Here is a 17,816-nt window from a genome sequence, read left to right as displayed (position 1 = left end):
TCGGCTAGAATGGTTGAAAGAAACATAAATAACCATGTCTTTCGGCCTCAGGCAATTTTAATTAGAGAAATTTTTCTTATATGGAAAAATCTTCTACCTGTATTGTTTTTATTCAGTTGGTAGTATTAATAGTAAATACTTTTTTTATGGATGATCTTAAATTGCCACTTTTTTTTGTTTGTTTTTGGCCAGTCAACCAAGTTTTTGTCCAAAGGTACACAGTGAGTCCAAAACTTGTTCTTTGATCTAAATACTTTGATATGTAACATTCTCTAACATTATTTTTAACTAATGACACTTGGGGGGGAGTTTTTCCCGATATATATAGCATGGTATAGGCTTAATTATAACTTGTACTTGACTTTGGGTTTGTACAGAGTATATTGATGCTATAATCTGGGGTTGTGAGCACCAACCACTCTTTTAATTTTAATATAGGGACACTAACTTGTTATAACACTATTATAGTCAATTATAATTGGATACAGTGGATCTGTATAGACTTTGTCCGCAGGATTGTGTTATCATTTAAGTTCTAACAGGGAAGATAAGTTGTGTGTTTATTTGGTCTTTCTCCATTGGGAGTATTTCTCTTGTCTAAATGTATGTCTTGGGAAAGGCCATGCACAAAGAAGACAGAATAACCAAGAACCTGTGGTTTCTGGACTGCAGATGATACAGGCAAAAGGCCATGGGCACTTAGGTTCCTAAAGGATTTCTTTATAAGCTTTTTATCTGCAAAGTACATCATCCTGTGTCTTCAGTGCCTTTTCAGATTTTCTTTCCCATCAGAAAAGTTAGTTTGTCTTTGTTTTAGAAATATTTTAATTTTTATTATTAAAACTGTAATCGTGTTGATTAAATCTTGCAAGCACTTTCATTAAAACTCTCTGGATTTCATTTCTTTCTCTTTCCTTTTAGTACCAATATGATAATTTCTTTTATCCCCTCAAATGAAGTGTTAAAATGTTTGACTTTGCTGAAATTTCTGACATTTAATTCCCTAAAGCTGAAATATAATTGATCACATTTACCCAGGTGAGAAAGCTATTCCTTTGGTGTAGGTTGAGTTTTCTTTCTCAGTTATATAGTTAATCAAATAAACATTCAGCAGTGCTTGATATGAATATATAACTCTGGAGAGAGATGAGGGAAATTGACTCTTTCAAGATGCAGAGACTGTCGTATAAGGCTGAAGTTACCTAGAAATAAAACTAAAGATTGACTTTTTCAGTGGTTTGTTTACCATAGTTTATTAATAAATCTTTTTAGAATTTAGGAAGCGTATATAGTGAAGATATTTTCTTGTGGTTTTCATTTTTAGAACCTAATAAAGCATCTTCCTGATCAAGAACAATTAAGCTCACTGTCTCAGTTCAAGAATGACTATAACAACCTATGTGAACCCGAGCAGTTTGCTGTTGTGGTAAGTACTGTCTCTCAGCGTTAGCTTTCCTGGGCGGGGAGTTTTAGACTCTGTCACACAGGAAAGGAACTGTCAGGCCTTTTCACATCAGGATTGTTTCACAAATCTTTAATATCCATTCTGCCTTTTTTTTTTTTTAACCTAAGGATGTTTATGGGAAATTATCTTGATTTCAAATATATATGTTGAGGGATCCCTGGGTGGCGCAGCGGTTTGGCGCCTGCCTTTGGCCCAGGGCGCGATCCTGGAGACCCGGGATCGATTCCCACGTCAGGCTCCCGGTGCATGGAGCCTGCTTCTCCCTCTGCCTGTGTCTCTGCCTCTCTCTCTCTCTCTGTGACTATCATAAATAAATAAAAATTTAAAAAAAAAAAAAAAAAAAAAAAAAAAAAAAAAAAAAAAAAAAAAAAAAACAAATATATATGTTGAAATTGTAACCTCAAAGGAAGTCCAAAGAGTTTTTTAAAAGTATAAACATGATATTTTTGCGTGTGTTCTCTATTTCATGTCAAAAGGTAAGATGAAAACTGCACTGCTGTGACTGAAGAGTATATTTATGATTTATTCTGGAACTACGTATTCCAGCATATTACAAGAGTAGCTTCAGTTTTTGGTTCTAATCTCTTACCTCCATTCATCTTCTATGTTAGACTCTGGAATTAGAAATATAGTCTCTTTCTGGAAAATGAGGGTGAAAAAATGAATACGTTTAAAAAAAATCTTTAAGATACCTTGATAATCATCTTGTTTCAGCCTCCAATTTTATAGAAGTTGGGGTCTAAAGGGGTGAAAATACTTATCAATGTTATATATTAGCTGTGCTGCAACTTAAGATTTTATCAAGCTTGCTTTCTTCTTTTCTTTTTTCCTATCATTAAATTATCATTTTGAAGTTGGTTACATTCAGTCATCCTGACAATACTTTAGTGTTTCATTTCTTTTTTATATGTAAGGTTATTTTTTTTCTCTTTTATCTTCAGTTCTATTACCAATCACCAGGGTATGATAGAATTGTTATTTGATATAATTTTGAAAACTCGGGTTGGGTAACTGCAGGGCTCTCTGCCTACCATATTTTGCATGTGGTTGGCATTTGCTGAAAAAAGCAAGATTTTTCCTTTTTTTTTTTTTAAGATTTATCCTATTTATAGTCTTACAATTTTGATTATAAAACTTTATAACTTATTTTCTTTACAAAAATGTTATTCTTTTTCTTACGCAGTTCTCTAGGGTTCCATTTTTTTCTCCTCTTTTTCTCTTTTCTTCTGTATTTTCTTATTTGCTTTATATTCTTTTACCTGATCACTTTGTCTTTATTTTGATCCCTGTTTGATGCTCTACCTGTAATGTCTTCCACTGGGAATAAGTGAGTAAGGGAGAATTTGCATTAAATTTTTAACTACAAACTACTTAGAGATTTGATTTTTGCCCATCTTTTTTGACTTGAATGAAGATTACAAAATGCAAAATTACAATTTTAAGATATTTCCCATTCACATTAGATCTGAAATACATATGTGAAAAATGCCTTTTTAGCAAGTAACTTTTACATTGCACATCATCACAGAACAAATGTAAAACTCTTGGCATGTTTTAGTGATTTTCACAGAAGAATGAGCTTGAACTTGCAGTTATTTTAGGTGTATTTAAGATAGCCAAGTTATGCCCTCCTTTGAAAATCTGAAGTTTGCATCGAAGACCCATGATTTACAAGCAGTGTTGTCATAGGGGTCAGAAAGCTAAAACAATTATATTTCTAGATACTAATGCTAGAGGTTATAGTTTTGATTTTAAGACAGAGATGGACCATTTCCATTTCAGGAGGTGTCAACTGAAACTTGACCTTGAATCTACACATTCCATGCCAGGTCATACCTGACTGCAACTGGAATTTAATGTAGAAAGATTAATGCTATTGAAAAACTTCTGCTATGGACAATATGAACACTGCTTTATCATATGTTTGTGAATATTCTTGAACACATTTTCATAATTTCTAGTTTGTGTGGTACTAACATTTTAAGACCTAATTGCTTTGGTGAAGAAATGAGAAAGAAAGTTGAGGGGGAAAAATACCGTAATACAAGCACACACACTATATATATAAAATATATATAAATATAAATATATAGGATATGTTAAAATAGAAATATATATAAATGTTTTGGTTGAATGATAATGTTCTTCAATTATACCTTCTTGCATTCCAACTTTTCACCATTCCCAGTCTGTCTCCCTCTACCTCTCAGACACCTCCCCCACCAGAAAAAGAAAGGAAACCTGCTTAAAGTTCTAAACAATACTTGAGAATTACCAAAGGAACATGATGGACAAAACTTGTAGAACAGTGTGGAATGCCTCAAGTTTTTGCTCTTGCTGGATTAAAAGCTCAATATTAAGTTTCTTTAAAGAGTGATATGATATATTTTCAATTTACGAGATTATATAAGTAAGGTGATTTGGTGGTTTTAGGTAACTGATTATTATGTGTATTTCTATGATTCCCATTATACCGTTTCAGTTTTAAAGTAATAAATTATGTTTGTATTGAAGGTGGGCTATTACCTTGAGGAAAGATAAACTACAGATTCCTACACGACTTTGATCTTGTAGAACAACATTTACTTCTTGATTAAACTTCGGCTTAAAGTACGAATCATTTCTACCTAAAAACCATCAGTGTATCAGAGACAAAGAATAGGCAAGGATTAGGATAGCCTTTGCACCCCCAAATAAGGCCAACACTTGCCTTTTCATTTTCACCCAAGACAAACATACTTTTAGTTCTATATCATCTTCAGGCTTTGTAATCTGATAGTGATTTCTTTTCTTTTTTTTTTTTAAGATTTTATTTTTTTATTCACAGAGACAGAGAGAGAGAATGAGAGGCAGGGACATAGGCAGAGGGAGAAGTAGGCTCCATGCAGAGAGCCTGACGTGGGACTCCATCCAGGGTCTCCAGGATCACGCCCCGGGCTGCAGGTGGCACTAAACCACTGCGCCACTGGGGCTGCCCTGATAGTAATTTCTATATTGTTTTCATTTTAACAAAAGTCATTTAACAATAGCTCAGTTGATTAAGCATCTGACTCTTGGTCTCTGCTCAGGTCATGATCTCTGGGTCATGAGATTGAGCCCCGAATCAGGCTCTATGCTAGATGTAAAGCCTGCTTAAGATTCTCTCCCTCCCTTCCCCTCTCCTCTCTCTCTCTCTCTCTCTCTCTCTCTCTCTCGCTCTCTCACTCTAACTAAAAAAATATGTATGTATATATCAGTTAAAACTCTAATTACATTGTTTACCAGTTTAACTCTTTCTTTTATCCAGTTATATAAATTTACTAATTTGATACATGTGATTTCTCAGAAAGGTGTGTTCCATTTCAACAAACCTCAAAATTTGATATGCTAAAACTTACTGTAGTTGTTTGCATTAAATAATGAACCTTAATTCCTCTAAAGAATTATGTAAAATTCAATAAACAAAAAGCATCTCCACCAGGACATTGGTATTTGTTTATTTTATTTTCTCTTTGATAGAAAGGCAGTGTGCAAAAGTAACACATCCAAAATACTAGTAACCAATGTCAATTGAAGACCAATTAGAAAAACATGTAAATTAGAAATATGTTTTACTTTTGTCATGTATTATTTAGATAGAACTTTTTAGGACTGTATTGCCTATATAGAGTGTGGTATATAAATAGACTATTGAGAAATACTATGCCAATATTCATTAAATTGTATGTCCTTGAAGCTTTCTTTCAATCATTAAACCATTTGCTATGTCTGTATTCTTTCCAGGTTTCCAGTAATAAAGTGTTTCATGTGCATTTTATTTCTCCCTTGAAATTGGAAGCAAAATGTTTTAATGCAAGTACTATCATTATTCCTTTAAAAAAAAGGACCTTTTAATTCATGAATACTAAATATAGGTACTTTTACGCTATGAAGGATTTAGTCACTCATCTGTTACTTTTAATAATTCAGTCTTAAGGTACCAATTCTCTTTGTAATCCTTATGTCCTGGACATTGGCCAGTATGAGCAGGAAAGTTCTTAGGTGTTCTAGACCTGGTCCTGTCCATGCGCTGTAGTCTAGTTTGTGATGGTGACATTGGTGGTAGTTGGTGGTCTGGTCTTTTGGAATTGATCTTCTGGTGCTATGAATTCAAGGCCTAATAGTTTCAAGATACTGTTAATTTGTTTTTGTCGCTGGGTATAGTACACTTCTATGCCCTATGTTTTCTGGGAGTTTTTGACATATGAAAAATAATACCCCATCCAAAATCTGAAAAAGTTGTCATTTAATGCTGAGAGATGAAAGGTTCTAGTCAAATGGCATTTTATTTATTTTATTTTATTATTTTTTAAAGATTTTATTTATTTATTCATGAGATGCACACACACATACACACATACACACACACACACAGAGACACAAGCAGAGAGAGAAGCAGGCTCCATGCAGGGAGCCCGACGTGGGACTTGATCCCGGGACTCCAGGATCAGGCCCTGGGCCGAAGGCAGGCGCTAAACTGCTGAGCCACCCAGGGATCCCCTCAAATGGTATTTTAAAGGAGTGCTGTGAGAGGTGGTCTGTCTCTGAATCTTTTTGTGTGACTTGAATGAGACAGTTTGCATGCTGATTTTATTTATTGGTTTAGGTTCTGGGCAAAAAACACTGAATACTGACTGATGTGCTTAATTTGAAATATTCTTTTCCCAGGGCTGTTCAGGACTCTCTGTTGTTGAGAAATTGCTTTATATTTGGTATGCCCTATCCTGGTGCTTTTATTCAACCTAATTTTCTATCAGTAAGTGAAGAAGTGAAAATATACCTGCCTGTCTCTCTGTTTGGGTTCCTTCCTTCCATCTTTAGCTCTAACACCTCCTCACTTATCCTCCGCAAATCCTGACTTCTTACCAAAGGTTGGCTCCCATTGAGTGGGACTTGATTTTTGTTGTGAGACCAATTTTTATATTTGCAGTTTTTTTGAATCAGTAAACCATTAGGTAAAAATCACTGTTTTCACACAATCGTGGTTTAACTGTATAAGAAGTAACATAAGTGAATATTCATTGGGATCAGAAGATGAGCTAAAGTTTGGAAAAATGTCTAAAAATTTGCATTTGAAACTTGGTGCAAAAGTTTTTGAGTATTTGTCTCCATATTATTAAATTAGGTTAACCTGCCTGTTCTTCAAAGGGATTAAAACATTTATAGGAAAGGTTGAATTGAACAAATGTCCTGTTTGTGTTCTGTATTTTGAGCTGCCACCATTTGGTGTCACTGTAGGGCAGGGCTTTTAAACTTTGTGCAGGAGAGACCTCCATTGGTTTCTTTTTTTTTTTTTTAATCAAAAAATGTTGTAGGAAGTTTATGCATATTTCCCTGCATTAAAAATGCCTGTTTTAAAATATACGCTAATATTCTTGTAAGACATTTAAATAATGTATAAAAGTATTGAATACAATGTGAAAGTTCCTTGTATCTCACTACCTCACTCCATTCCATACAAATTATTTTTAACATTTTGTTGGACTTCCAATCCTATTTCTTTGTATTCATAAATATATATGTGTTCATATGAACATTTAGAAAAAATACATTGTTTTGAAACTTTCGTTATAAAAAACCTATTTGGAGATCTTTATTATCATGATGTACTGTTTTTAAATTCTTTCTTTCTTTCTTTCTTTCTTTCTTTCTTTCTTTCTTTCTTTCTTTCTTTCTTTCTTTATTTATTTATTTATTTATTTTATGATAGTCACAGAGACAGAGATACAGGCAGAGGGAGAAGCAGGCTCCACGCACCGGGAGTCCGATGTGGGACTCGATCCCGGGTCTCCAGGATCGCGCCCTGGGCCAAAGGCAGGCGCCGAACTGCTGCGCCACCCAGGGATCCCTGGTTTTAAATTCTTAAATGGTATTCTTTGGTCTCTCCTGTGACTTTTTTTTTAAACTTTTATTATTCTAATGAAGGATGGTTAGTTTGAGGGTTTTTAAGAAGTTTGGATGCATCTTCATGTATGTATTTGAATATACTGTTCAGAAATATTATGCCAATACCCATTAAATTTAGGTCTCCAGCATTTTTTAAAAGAGTGATTCTACATTCATCCTGATATATGCATTTGAAGGCAGTGTATCTTAGGCATTGTAAGTGTGGTCTCTGGGTTTAAATCCTAGACCAGCCTTATTAGCTGTGTGCTCTTCAGTAGTTATTTACTTTTCTGTACCTTAATTTTCTTACTTAGGAAATGGGACTATATTATTTCCTGTTGCTGCTATAAAAAATTACCATAAATTTAGTGAGTTCCAAACAACAAAAGTTTATGATCATTTAATTCTGGAGATCAGAGGTTCAAAGTGGGTCATCAGGGCTACATTCCCTCAAAGGCTGTAGAAGGGGATTTATTTCCTTTTTCCAACTTCTAGGGGCTGCTCACATTCCTTGGCTCAGGGTCCAGCATCTTTGTGGCTTTTGTCATGTCTCCTCTGACCCTCTCCTCTCCTTTTATAAGAGCCCTGTGATTATATTGGGCCTATTTGGATAATCCAGGATGATCTCCTCCCTCAAAAGATTCTCAATTTAATCACATCTACAAAATCCCTTTGAAGTGTAAAATAATATATTTGAAAGTGTTAGGATTAGGGCAGCCCCCGTGGCTCAGCAGTTTAGCACTGCCTGCAGCCCAGGGAGCGATCCTGGAGTCCCTGGATGGAGTCCCACATCAGGCTCCCTGCATGGAGCCTGCTTCTCCCTCTGCCTGTGTCTCTGCTTCTCTCTCTCCTCTCTGTGTATTCTCATGAATAAATAAATAAAATCTTAAAAAAAAAAGTGCTAGGATTAGTACATGGTTATTATTTAAGGGAACATTATTCTACCAATCACAGAGACTGTAATAGTGCCTACCTCCATTGTGTTCTCCTGAGAATTAAAAAATTGATATAGTGAATATGTATAAATCCTCTTATAATAATAAACTCTAAAGGTTAGCTTTGTAATTTTTTTAGGAAAGAGTCACAGAATTTCAATTGCTAGGTTAAAGGTACTTTTAATCTTGATAGTTACTGCCAAATTACTTTTCCAAGAGGAGTGTCAGTGTATACTTTTATGAACTATATATATGGACTTTTTTCTGGTATGGTCTCCAGTATTTAATTTTTTTTTGTTTTTATATATTATAGTTCTTGATTATGAGATGATATTGAACAGTTATTATATATTTGTTATTTATTTTTCTTTTTTTTTAATTTTTTTTTTTTTTTTAATTTATGATAGTTAGAGGCAGAGACACAGGCAGAGGGAGAAGCAGGCTCCATGTACTGGGAGCCCGATGTGGGATTCGAACCCGGGTCTCCGGGATCGCACCCTGGGCCAAAGGCAGGTGCCAAACCGCTGCGCCACCCAGGGATCCCTGTTATTTATTTTTCTTAAAACTGCCTGTAATACCTTTTTTCTACTATCTTTTTTGTCCTTCATTTGTAGGAGCTCATTATGTAATCTGAGTGTTACTTTGTAAATATTTGCCATTTTTCTTAATACTTCTCACTTGTCTCTTTGCTTTTATTTATGTCTATTGTATTTTTTGGCAGTTTTGAAGTTTGATTTTACTCAACTATCAGAAAGGAGGAATACTTAGCATTTACATTGATGTGGATAGAACTGGAAGTTATTATAATGAGTGAAATAAGTCAGCCAGAGAAAGACGATTACCAATATGTGAAATATAAGAAACAGCACAGAGCATCATAGGGTAAGGAAGGGAAAACTGAATGGGAAGTCATCAGAGAGGGAGAAAAACCTTGAGAGACTCTTGACTCTAGAAAACAACCTCTGAGGGTTGAAGGAGGGGAGGTGGGTAGGAGTTTGGGGTAACTGGGTGATGGGCATATTAAGGGGGGGGCACATGATATGATGAGCACTGTGTGTTAAATAAGACTGATGAATCATTGACCACTACATTTGAAACTAAGCATTTACTTTATGTTGGCTAATTGAATTTAAATTAAAAAAAAAAAAAAGTGAGTTGAGATAAAGAAGACTCCTGTTACTTAGTGATAGGAATGTATTCTTGGTGTATGGACAAATTTGGCCCTTTGTATATAATAGGACCAGTTGATTCTGTCTTTATTTTTATTTTTTAAAGATTTTATTTATTTATTCATCAGACACACACAGAGAGAGAGAGGCAGAGACCTAGGCAGAGGGAGAAGCAGGCGCCATACAAGGAGCCTGATGTGGGACTCGATCCCAGGACTCTAGGATCACACCCTGAGCTGAAGGCAGGCATTTAACCACTGAGCCATCCAGGCATCCCTGATTCTGTCTTTAGTTTGATTGTGGGGAATACCTGTAAAGATGTAAAATGAGTGTGAAATGCCACAGACTTTACTGCGTCCCTAACATCCTTCAGTTGCTTTCTGTAGCTCATACATGGATGTCTTCAGTTCTTCTAAATAGCATAGGCTTTAAAAAAAAATCATTGAGGTATAATTGACATACGATAAAATGCACTTATTTAGAATTTGTAGAATCTGATTAATTTTGACAAATGACTATACTCTTGAAACCATCCCCATAATAAAGATAATGAGCATGTTTCCTCAGGTCTTTCTAGAAGCCCCTCCTTCCTATCCATCCAGAACTCAGTCTTTTTTTTTTTTTTTTTTTTAAAGATTTTATGTATTTATTCATGAGAGACACAGAGAAAGAGAGAGGCAGAGATGCAGGCTCCATGCAGGGAGCCCAATGTGGGACTTGATCCCGGGAGTCCAGGATCACGTCCTGGGCTGAAGGCAGGCGCTCAACCGCTGAGCTACCTGAGCATCCCAGAACTCAGTCTTTAATGAAGCATTCCTGCTGCTCCTCCTTTCTCTGGTCTCAGTTTTCACATATACTTCATCTTTCTTTAACTTGCTGAACTCTGAAGGTACCATACTTAAGCCATTTGGTATGCTTCCCTTTCCTCCTCCTTTCCATTTTGAGAAAGACTCCTCTGAAATACTTTCCCTATAAAATTCAGTATCCCTCCTCTTTGTTACCATAATGTCCTGTGCATATCTCCAAATGGCTCTTATACCCCTAGAACATAATTGTTCTTTTACGCATGACAGTCTTCATTTATGCTTAGAACTTTCTGCAGGCTGAAGTAGCTCATGTTCATCTTCATATTCTCAGCACATGGTATATCTTCTGGCACATGGTGACATAGGATATTAGCTAAATGAATATGTGCAATAAAGAAGACATGAACAGAAAGTAAGGAAAATATTTGGTAAGAACAATAAAATAACAAAGTTTGAAGAATTTTTTTAAAGAAGATTTTGTTGTTTTGGAGCAGTTTTTAGTTCATAACAACGGTGGGAGGAAGATAAGAGATTTCCTATATACTGTCCTGCTACCACATCTGTGGCCTCCCCTATTATCAACATCACCCCCACCTCAGAGTGGTACATTCATTACAGTTGATGAACTTGCTCTGACATGTTATTATCATCTAAATTCCATAGTTTACATTACAGTTCACTCTTGGTGTACATTTTCTGGGTTTCAACAAATGTATAATGATGTGTATCCATTTTTATGGTATCATATGAATATTGTTATTGCTCTAAAAAGTCTTTTAAAAATCACTTTAAAATTTTTTAATTTAAATTTCAATTAGTTAACATACAGTGTAATATTAATTTCAGGTATACAATATAGTGATTCATTGCTTCCGTACACCTGGTGCTCATTACAACAAGGGAACTCCTTAATTCCTATTACCCATTTAAACTCTCCCTCTAACCAACTTCCTCTGGTAACCATCAGTTTGTTCTCTGTTAGTTAGGAGAGTTTATTAGTTTGCCCCCCTCTCTCTCTATTTATCCTTTTGCTCCTTTGTTTTGTTTCTTATTCATTCACTGGTCGATGGATACTTGGGCTGTTTTCATAATTTGGCTATTGTAGATACAAGATTGGGATGCATGTATTCCTTTGAATTAGTACTTTTGTATTTGGGTAAATATCTACTAGTGCAGTTGCTGGATCATAGGGTAGTTCTATTTTAACTTTTTGAGGAACCTCCATATTATTTTCCAGAGTGGCTGTACCAGTTTGCCTTCCTATCAGCAGTACAAGAGGATGTCCATTTCTCCACATCCTCACCAATACCTATTGTTTCTTACATTGTTGTTTTTAACCATTTTGACAGACATAAGGTGATATCTCACTGATTTGATTTGCATTTCCCTGATGATGAGTGATGTCAAAGCATTTTTTCATGTGTCTGTTGACCATCTGTATTTCTACTTTGGAAAAATGTGTGTTCATGTCTTCTGCCCATTTTTTAATTGTATTATTCATTTTGGGGGTGTTGAGTTTGTTAAGTTCTTTATTTTGGATACTAACCCTCTGTCTGATATATCATTTGCAAATATCTTCTCCCACTCCATAGGTTTGCCTTTCAGTTTTGTTGTTTCCTTGGCTGTGCAGAAGCTTTTCGTTTTGATATCCCATGAGTTTATTTTTACTTTTGTTTCCCTTGCCTCAGGAAACATAAAGTCACTTTTTAAACTAAAAATCTTAAGTATTTTTGAGATAATTATTTTAATTTTTGTTAAAATTAATCTCTCTAGATAATGACTTCTCTGTGGCAAGAATGGGTGAATTCAAAAGCAAACCAATAACTTATGACATAAAAGTCTGAATTCACTCTTTTTTTAAAAAGTAGAACTTAACCACCCTGTGTAATGCTGCCATTTGTTCAACTGTCACAATACACTACTGTTCTTTCGATATCACACCTATCTTGGACTTTTACCATGATGCTCTTTGAACTCAGAAGGCCATTTTTTTTTTCAGTCCATTGAATATTCAGGGTAGCCTGTAGGTATTTTTTATGATACCTAGTGGTTTTATTTTATAATAGATGTTGAGGAAATTATGATTTGTTGCAAGAATCATGGCTTATTGAAACACCTTTAGGAAAAACTGAGCAAGATAGGTAAGGAATCCGAGAGAATATCTCCACTGAGCTATTGCTTTCCCAGCCTGAATATCTCCAAGTCTGTCTTTCATGCTTTAGGTGTTGATTATTTCAAGAGCTTTGCAAATGTTCTGCTACAAGATCAGTAATGTTTCACGGAGTTACCACTTTAAAACATAATAAAAGACATGAAGTTAGTATGATACAATTTCTTTTCCGTTTTGGTTTCTGTAATTACTTCTTCCTTTTCTCCTTGATAATTCATCTTCACTCTCGCCTGTCAATGAGCGAAATCTCGCCAGTCTCTCCTCCTGGAAGATAGAGTTCTGTTTTGTCTTCTGCTTTTTGTGCCTGTCCTGGAGTCCAAGTTCTTTCAGATTCCATGATGCTTTAGACAGCGCTTTGGCAAACTCATCTGCAAATCTTTCACTACCCAGGGAGGACATTTGTTTAGAATAATAAATGATTATAACTAGATTCATAGCTATTTAAATCTTAGAGGTCTGCTTCTCTTAAGATCCTAAGCATTCAGCTGTTGTTCGGTTATTCTTGTCACTCTGCTTTGCAACCTTCTTGACATGCTTCTACCAGGATCCAGGACTTAATATAGGCTCGCCAGCACAGATGGTTTTTCTTTCACCTAGTTCAGGGCTTATTAATTTAGCTTGCTTTCGATTCTCATTGATTTGCAGCTAAAATTCTGCAGACATGTAGTTCCATAATTTTTCTCATGCTCTGATTTTTGTCTTCTGTCACCTTCAGTAGTTTAAGCCAAAATAGTCACAATACTATTTGAAGTTAGAGACATTTTGTTGGTTTGAGGAGTTAAAATCAGTTGTCAGTTGGAAGGTATCTTCACCTTGCCCACTCGACTCTAATAATTTTCTCAGAAGATCTTTTTCCATTTTTCTACACAGATATTTTTTTGTAGTTCTTCCTACACATGACACAATGGAATTAGACATTGATAAAACTTGTAAAAGTCCACTTCTTCTCTATACAAGCTTAACAGGTAGTACAAAATAATGTGTAATACATGTGTCGATTCAACCAAATATACCGAAATATACAGAAAATTGGAGGTTTTCTTATGTTTGACTTAATATGGCTTCACAGCCAATAGATTGAGTATGTTTAAGAACCATTCTGCTATTGATTTGAGCCGGCATTAGAGTCTTATGAAATGGCTCCAGGTAGCAATTTTTCCATTAATGTAGACCCTGGCCTTTTGATGTTACAGGGGACTTAGGTTGCCAGATATTTTATGGAAGAATTGAGACCTTGAAGTTAAATTGGTAACTGCACCACCATCTGATCTTTTTATTTTAATACCTTGCTCCCGGGGTTCTGAAATGATTTATTGATTTGTGCATTTATATGACAAATATTTATGGAACACCTACTGTGCACTGGGCATTGCTCTAGGCCCTGGGTGAGTTGCAGTGGGTGTGTCTCTTATTCCTTATTGGTCTTCCATTTCTGAAGATGCTAACATTATACACATAAACAGTAAAATATCAAGTAATAATAACTACTCCTCAGGAAGTAGTGGGGTGAGGGTACATGTACATGTGTATGTGAGATTGACAAGACTAGGGAACACTTCTGAAGAGATGATATTTAGCCAGGGCCACATAACTGTATTTTGCTGTGTCGCTGTCTTGGGGAGAGCACATCACAGACGGAGGAAACCATGAGCACCCAGTCTTTGAAGGATAAGTGAGCTTGGCACAGCCAAGGATAGTGGCTGTGGCAGAGTAAGGAGTGGTAGGGGATGAGGTTAGACTTCCTGGGCCTTGGAGCCATGATGTGAGGCCCATATACTTTATTCTAAGAAAGCTGTCAGGGTTTTTAACAAATAAGTGAAATGATCAGACTGATGCTTTATGAGTATTGTTCTGGCAGCTATGTGTGGGGGGACAGATTGTGGGGTGGGGGCATAAACTGAAGTCAGTGGCCATTTAACATGCTATTCTAACTAATTATTAAGGTGAGGAATAGTGCTGGCTTGCCAGACTGGATGGCATGGTCTCTGGGTGAGCACTGGTCAGATTCTGGATGTATTTGAATAGATTGGATTGGGGATATGAGAGAAATCAGGCTGACTCCAAAGTTTGTGGCCTGTGTCACTAGAAAGATAAGCATTTCCAGTCACAGAGATGGGGAAAAAGGCGTGCCAGCGGAAGAGACTGGGAAGGAGCCTCACTTAACATGTCTGTAGACATTCAAGTGGACACATGAAGGGTGTAGTTGGGATGTAAGCTAGGAGTTCAGGGCTGGAGGCATAAATCTGGGACCATGGCATTTATAGCTGTGGCTCTGGGTGAGATCACCTAAGGAGTGACTTAGAAATGCCACACAGGAGGCAGGGAATGGCAAGGCGAAATATGCAAACCCTACTGATTTGATTTTGTTTTGTTTTTGTTTTGTTTTCTTCCCCCATCATCTCCCAAGAGAGGGACTCACCAGCAGGAAGGTTTTGTTTTTGCAACTACCACCTCTCTGAGGAGAATTGTCACCCCCGGTCTAGGGAATTGTACCAGGTGATTTTTATGGTATGACACTATTGCAGTTTGTTTCAAAAACGAAGTGTGAGGTCTATTTGGCATTTGTAGAATATAATTCATCAGGGACTTTTGGAAAGAAGCTACTGTTCATAAGAATATGTATCTGCAGAAAGAAAGAAACCTCTTTTGCCTCTGAACCTTGCTCTTTATATGAAAGAAAATGGAATAATCTCTAATATATCATAATACTAAAGGTATAGTGACTATATCATAAACTAATATAAAGTTAAAATGTCTAAAGTAAGTAGGCATATTCCATGATACAATAACCCTCTCATTTAATCAAGGGATTGAGTTCATTTAGTTCAAATCGACATAAAAATAGTAATATCAAATCCTGCCAGTAAGGGGGTGGGGGGAATCACTCACATAACTACCAATTGTATTCTCCGTAGAGTGGGAGGGTAAGTTGAATTGAGCTCTAAACGAGTTCTCTTACGAGCTTTTGTTACCATCGTTCCCTTGAAATTAGTAGAATGTCAGCTATATTAAATAACTTTGCAATTCCTTAATTTATTAGAACTAATGAAAACACAGCATGATCAGAATAATAAGCTCTTTTACTGAGTTACTAACTCACAAAGTTTGAATTTTCAACTATGATTTATCTTGATCTTCCCTCTTTATTCACTTGACGGCAAAAAGGTACAATGTTTGCTTGTGTTTTATATAACATGCAGGAAAATGTGAGAAAGATTTGATATCAAATAGTATCTACCTCAGTTTATCTTCAACTAGTCTATTTTTCACACACCAGCCAGTGATGTAAGTCAGATAATATTCTCTTTACCTATAATCCTAGAATGGTTTCCCACTTCAGGGGAAAATCCCAAATCCTTGGTGGTCGACCAAGCTCTATAGAGTTTACCATTGCCTCCATATTCATTTTTTTTTTTTAAGATTTTATTTATTTATTTATTTATTTATTTATTTATTTATTTATTTATTTATAATAGACATAGAGACAGAGAGAGAGAGAGAGAGAGAGAGAGAGAGGCAGAGACACAGCAGAGGGAGAAGCAGGCTCCATGCCGGGAGCCCGATGTGGGACTCGATCCCGGGACTCCAGGATTGCACCCTGGGCCAAAGGCAGGCGCTAAACCGCTGAGCCACCCAGGGATCCCTGCCTCCATATTCTTGATTCATCTTCTACTGTGTTTTCTCAGCTAACTCTGCTTTAACCACACAGCCTCTGTACTGTTCCTTGCAATGCCAATCACATTCTTGAGGGTTTTATATTTGCTGTTTGTTCTCCTTGGACCTTGCTTCCACCACATAACCAAATAACTTATTCCTTAATGTCCTTTCAGTCTTTGTTCATATGTCAACTTCTGAAGGTCTTCTCTGAGCACTCTGCTTGAAATTGCATGCCTACTTGCCCAAAGCACTTCTTTTCCTCATCCCTGCTTTTTCTCCCAAGTATTTATTGTCTTCTCATTATATTATGTTCTGTCAATTAACCTATCTATTAGTCTATCATAAGAATGTCTATCACATCAAGAATCATTGTCTCGGTGAATTCCTAATGTCTTGAACACTACTTGGCATGTAATAAGCACTCCATAAATATCTGATGAATGAATGAATAAATGTTCCGTAACATACTTTATGATTTATTTTAAATACTGAAATAAAGTATGTAGGCTTAGTGAGGCTTGTTATACAACATATTCCTATCATTGAGACATGGATCTGGGTTAAAACAACTTGGTATTCCAAATTCCTTCAAATATCCTTCATTGTATTTCTAACCCAATTAGACAGGTCTGAGTTTGAATACTTAATTTACCACGTACCAGCTATGAAACTTTGAACAAGTCTCTTAACACTCCTCAATTTCATTTTCTTTATTTATAAAACATGTGAATTTAGAACTTATCTCATTAGGTTGTGGTAAGATTTAAAGGAGGACATTTGTGGGTGGTCAGTAGAGAATCAGTACCCAGTTATGTTAGCTGCTGTCCAACTCCTCCTCATACTTGTGTTTTAAATGTTCTCATGCGTTGAGGTCCAGTTGAGAACCCACTTTCTTGCTTTGAGTCCTTTCCTAATTTACAGTTGGAATGCTCGCTCTCTCTGTTCTCTGATCCTCTTTCATGTTTTACACTGAGAGTTACTTTCAGGTTATGCACAACCTCATAATTCCAAATCCAATGTAATCCTTTTGTGTCTTGTCTGTGTACTCTCGACCTAGGGTCAGTATTTCACCCTGTTAACTCTATCTACTTGCTTGTCCTCTCCTTCAGCTCCCATGTGCTGCTTGTCTGATTACTTCCTGGACTCTTTTCCCATTTCTTCTAATACTTAAACCAGCATCTTACTCAGGTTCTGTTTTCTTCTCTCTTTTCACACACTCCTCTTTCTCAATAATTTTATCCACCCCACAATTATTTATTAACTCCTTTTAGACAATGTTTAGACATTCTAGACTTTTTGTACTTTGTATATTTTTTAAATATGCAAAATTCAGTGTTGCACAAAGCAGCATTGGGGATAAGTAAAGGTGTGATGCAAAAGTAGCTACTGACTGATGAACATTTTGGTTGCAATCAGTTATCCTAACTCCAGGGATCTTCTCTTGAGACATGGTGCCAGAATAGTTGTTTTCTGTTTGTGGGAACAACCTTCAAGAGTACAATTCTAGTTACTGAAAACCTGATTAGGTTAAGTTCCCCTGCTGCTCTTAGTTGCACATGTTAGAGCCAAATATATGAGCTACGTAGACTTGACTAGGTCTATTCAACTGAAGACCTTAGCCTTAGAAATCCCCTGAAATTAAAATCATCCAGTGGCATACAGTAACAGCTTAATGGTTATTATTGAAAGCATAATCAAGGACAAAAGATA

General features: G+C 36.1%; 1 protein-coding gene across 19 annotated transcripts in view; it reads left to right on the top strand.

Moving 5' to 3' along the window:
• Positions 1-17,816, top strand: part of DIAPH3 (diaphanous related formin 3) — a 506,600-nt gene that overhangs the window by 245,833 nt on the left and 242,951 nt on the right. For all 19 annotated transcript variants that reach the window (XR_007405049.1, XR_007405048.1, XR_007405050.1 and 16 more), the window contains one exon: positions 1,325-1,426. Coding sequence is in view for 15 of the 19 variants with exons in the window: in XM_049099479.1 (XP_048955436.1) it covers positions 1,325-1,426 (102 nt within the window). In the remaining 4 variants the exon portion in view is untranslated. The remainder of the gene's footprint in view (positions 1-1,324; positions 1,427-17,816) is intronic.

This window comes from Canis lupus, chromosome 22, assembly GCF_003254725.2.
Source record: "Canis lupus dingo isolate Sandy chromosome 22, ASM325472v2, whole genome shotgun sequence".
In the NCBI taxonomy this organism is placed as follows: Eukaryota; Metazoa; Chordata; class Mammalia; order Carnivora; family Canidae; genus Canis; species Canis lupus.
Note: the sequence above shows the minus strand (reverse complement) of the source record. Positions and strands in the feature narration are given on the sequence as shown.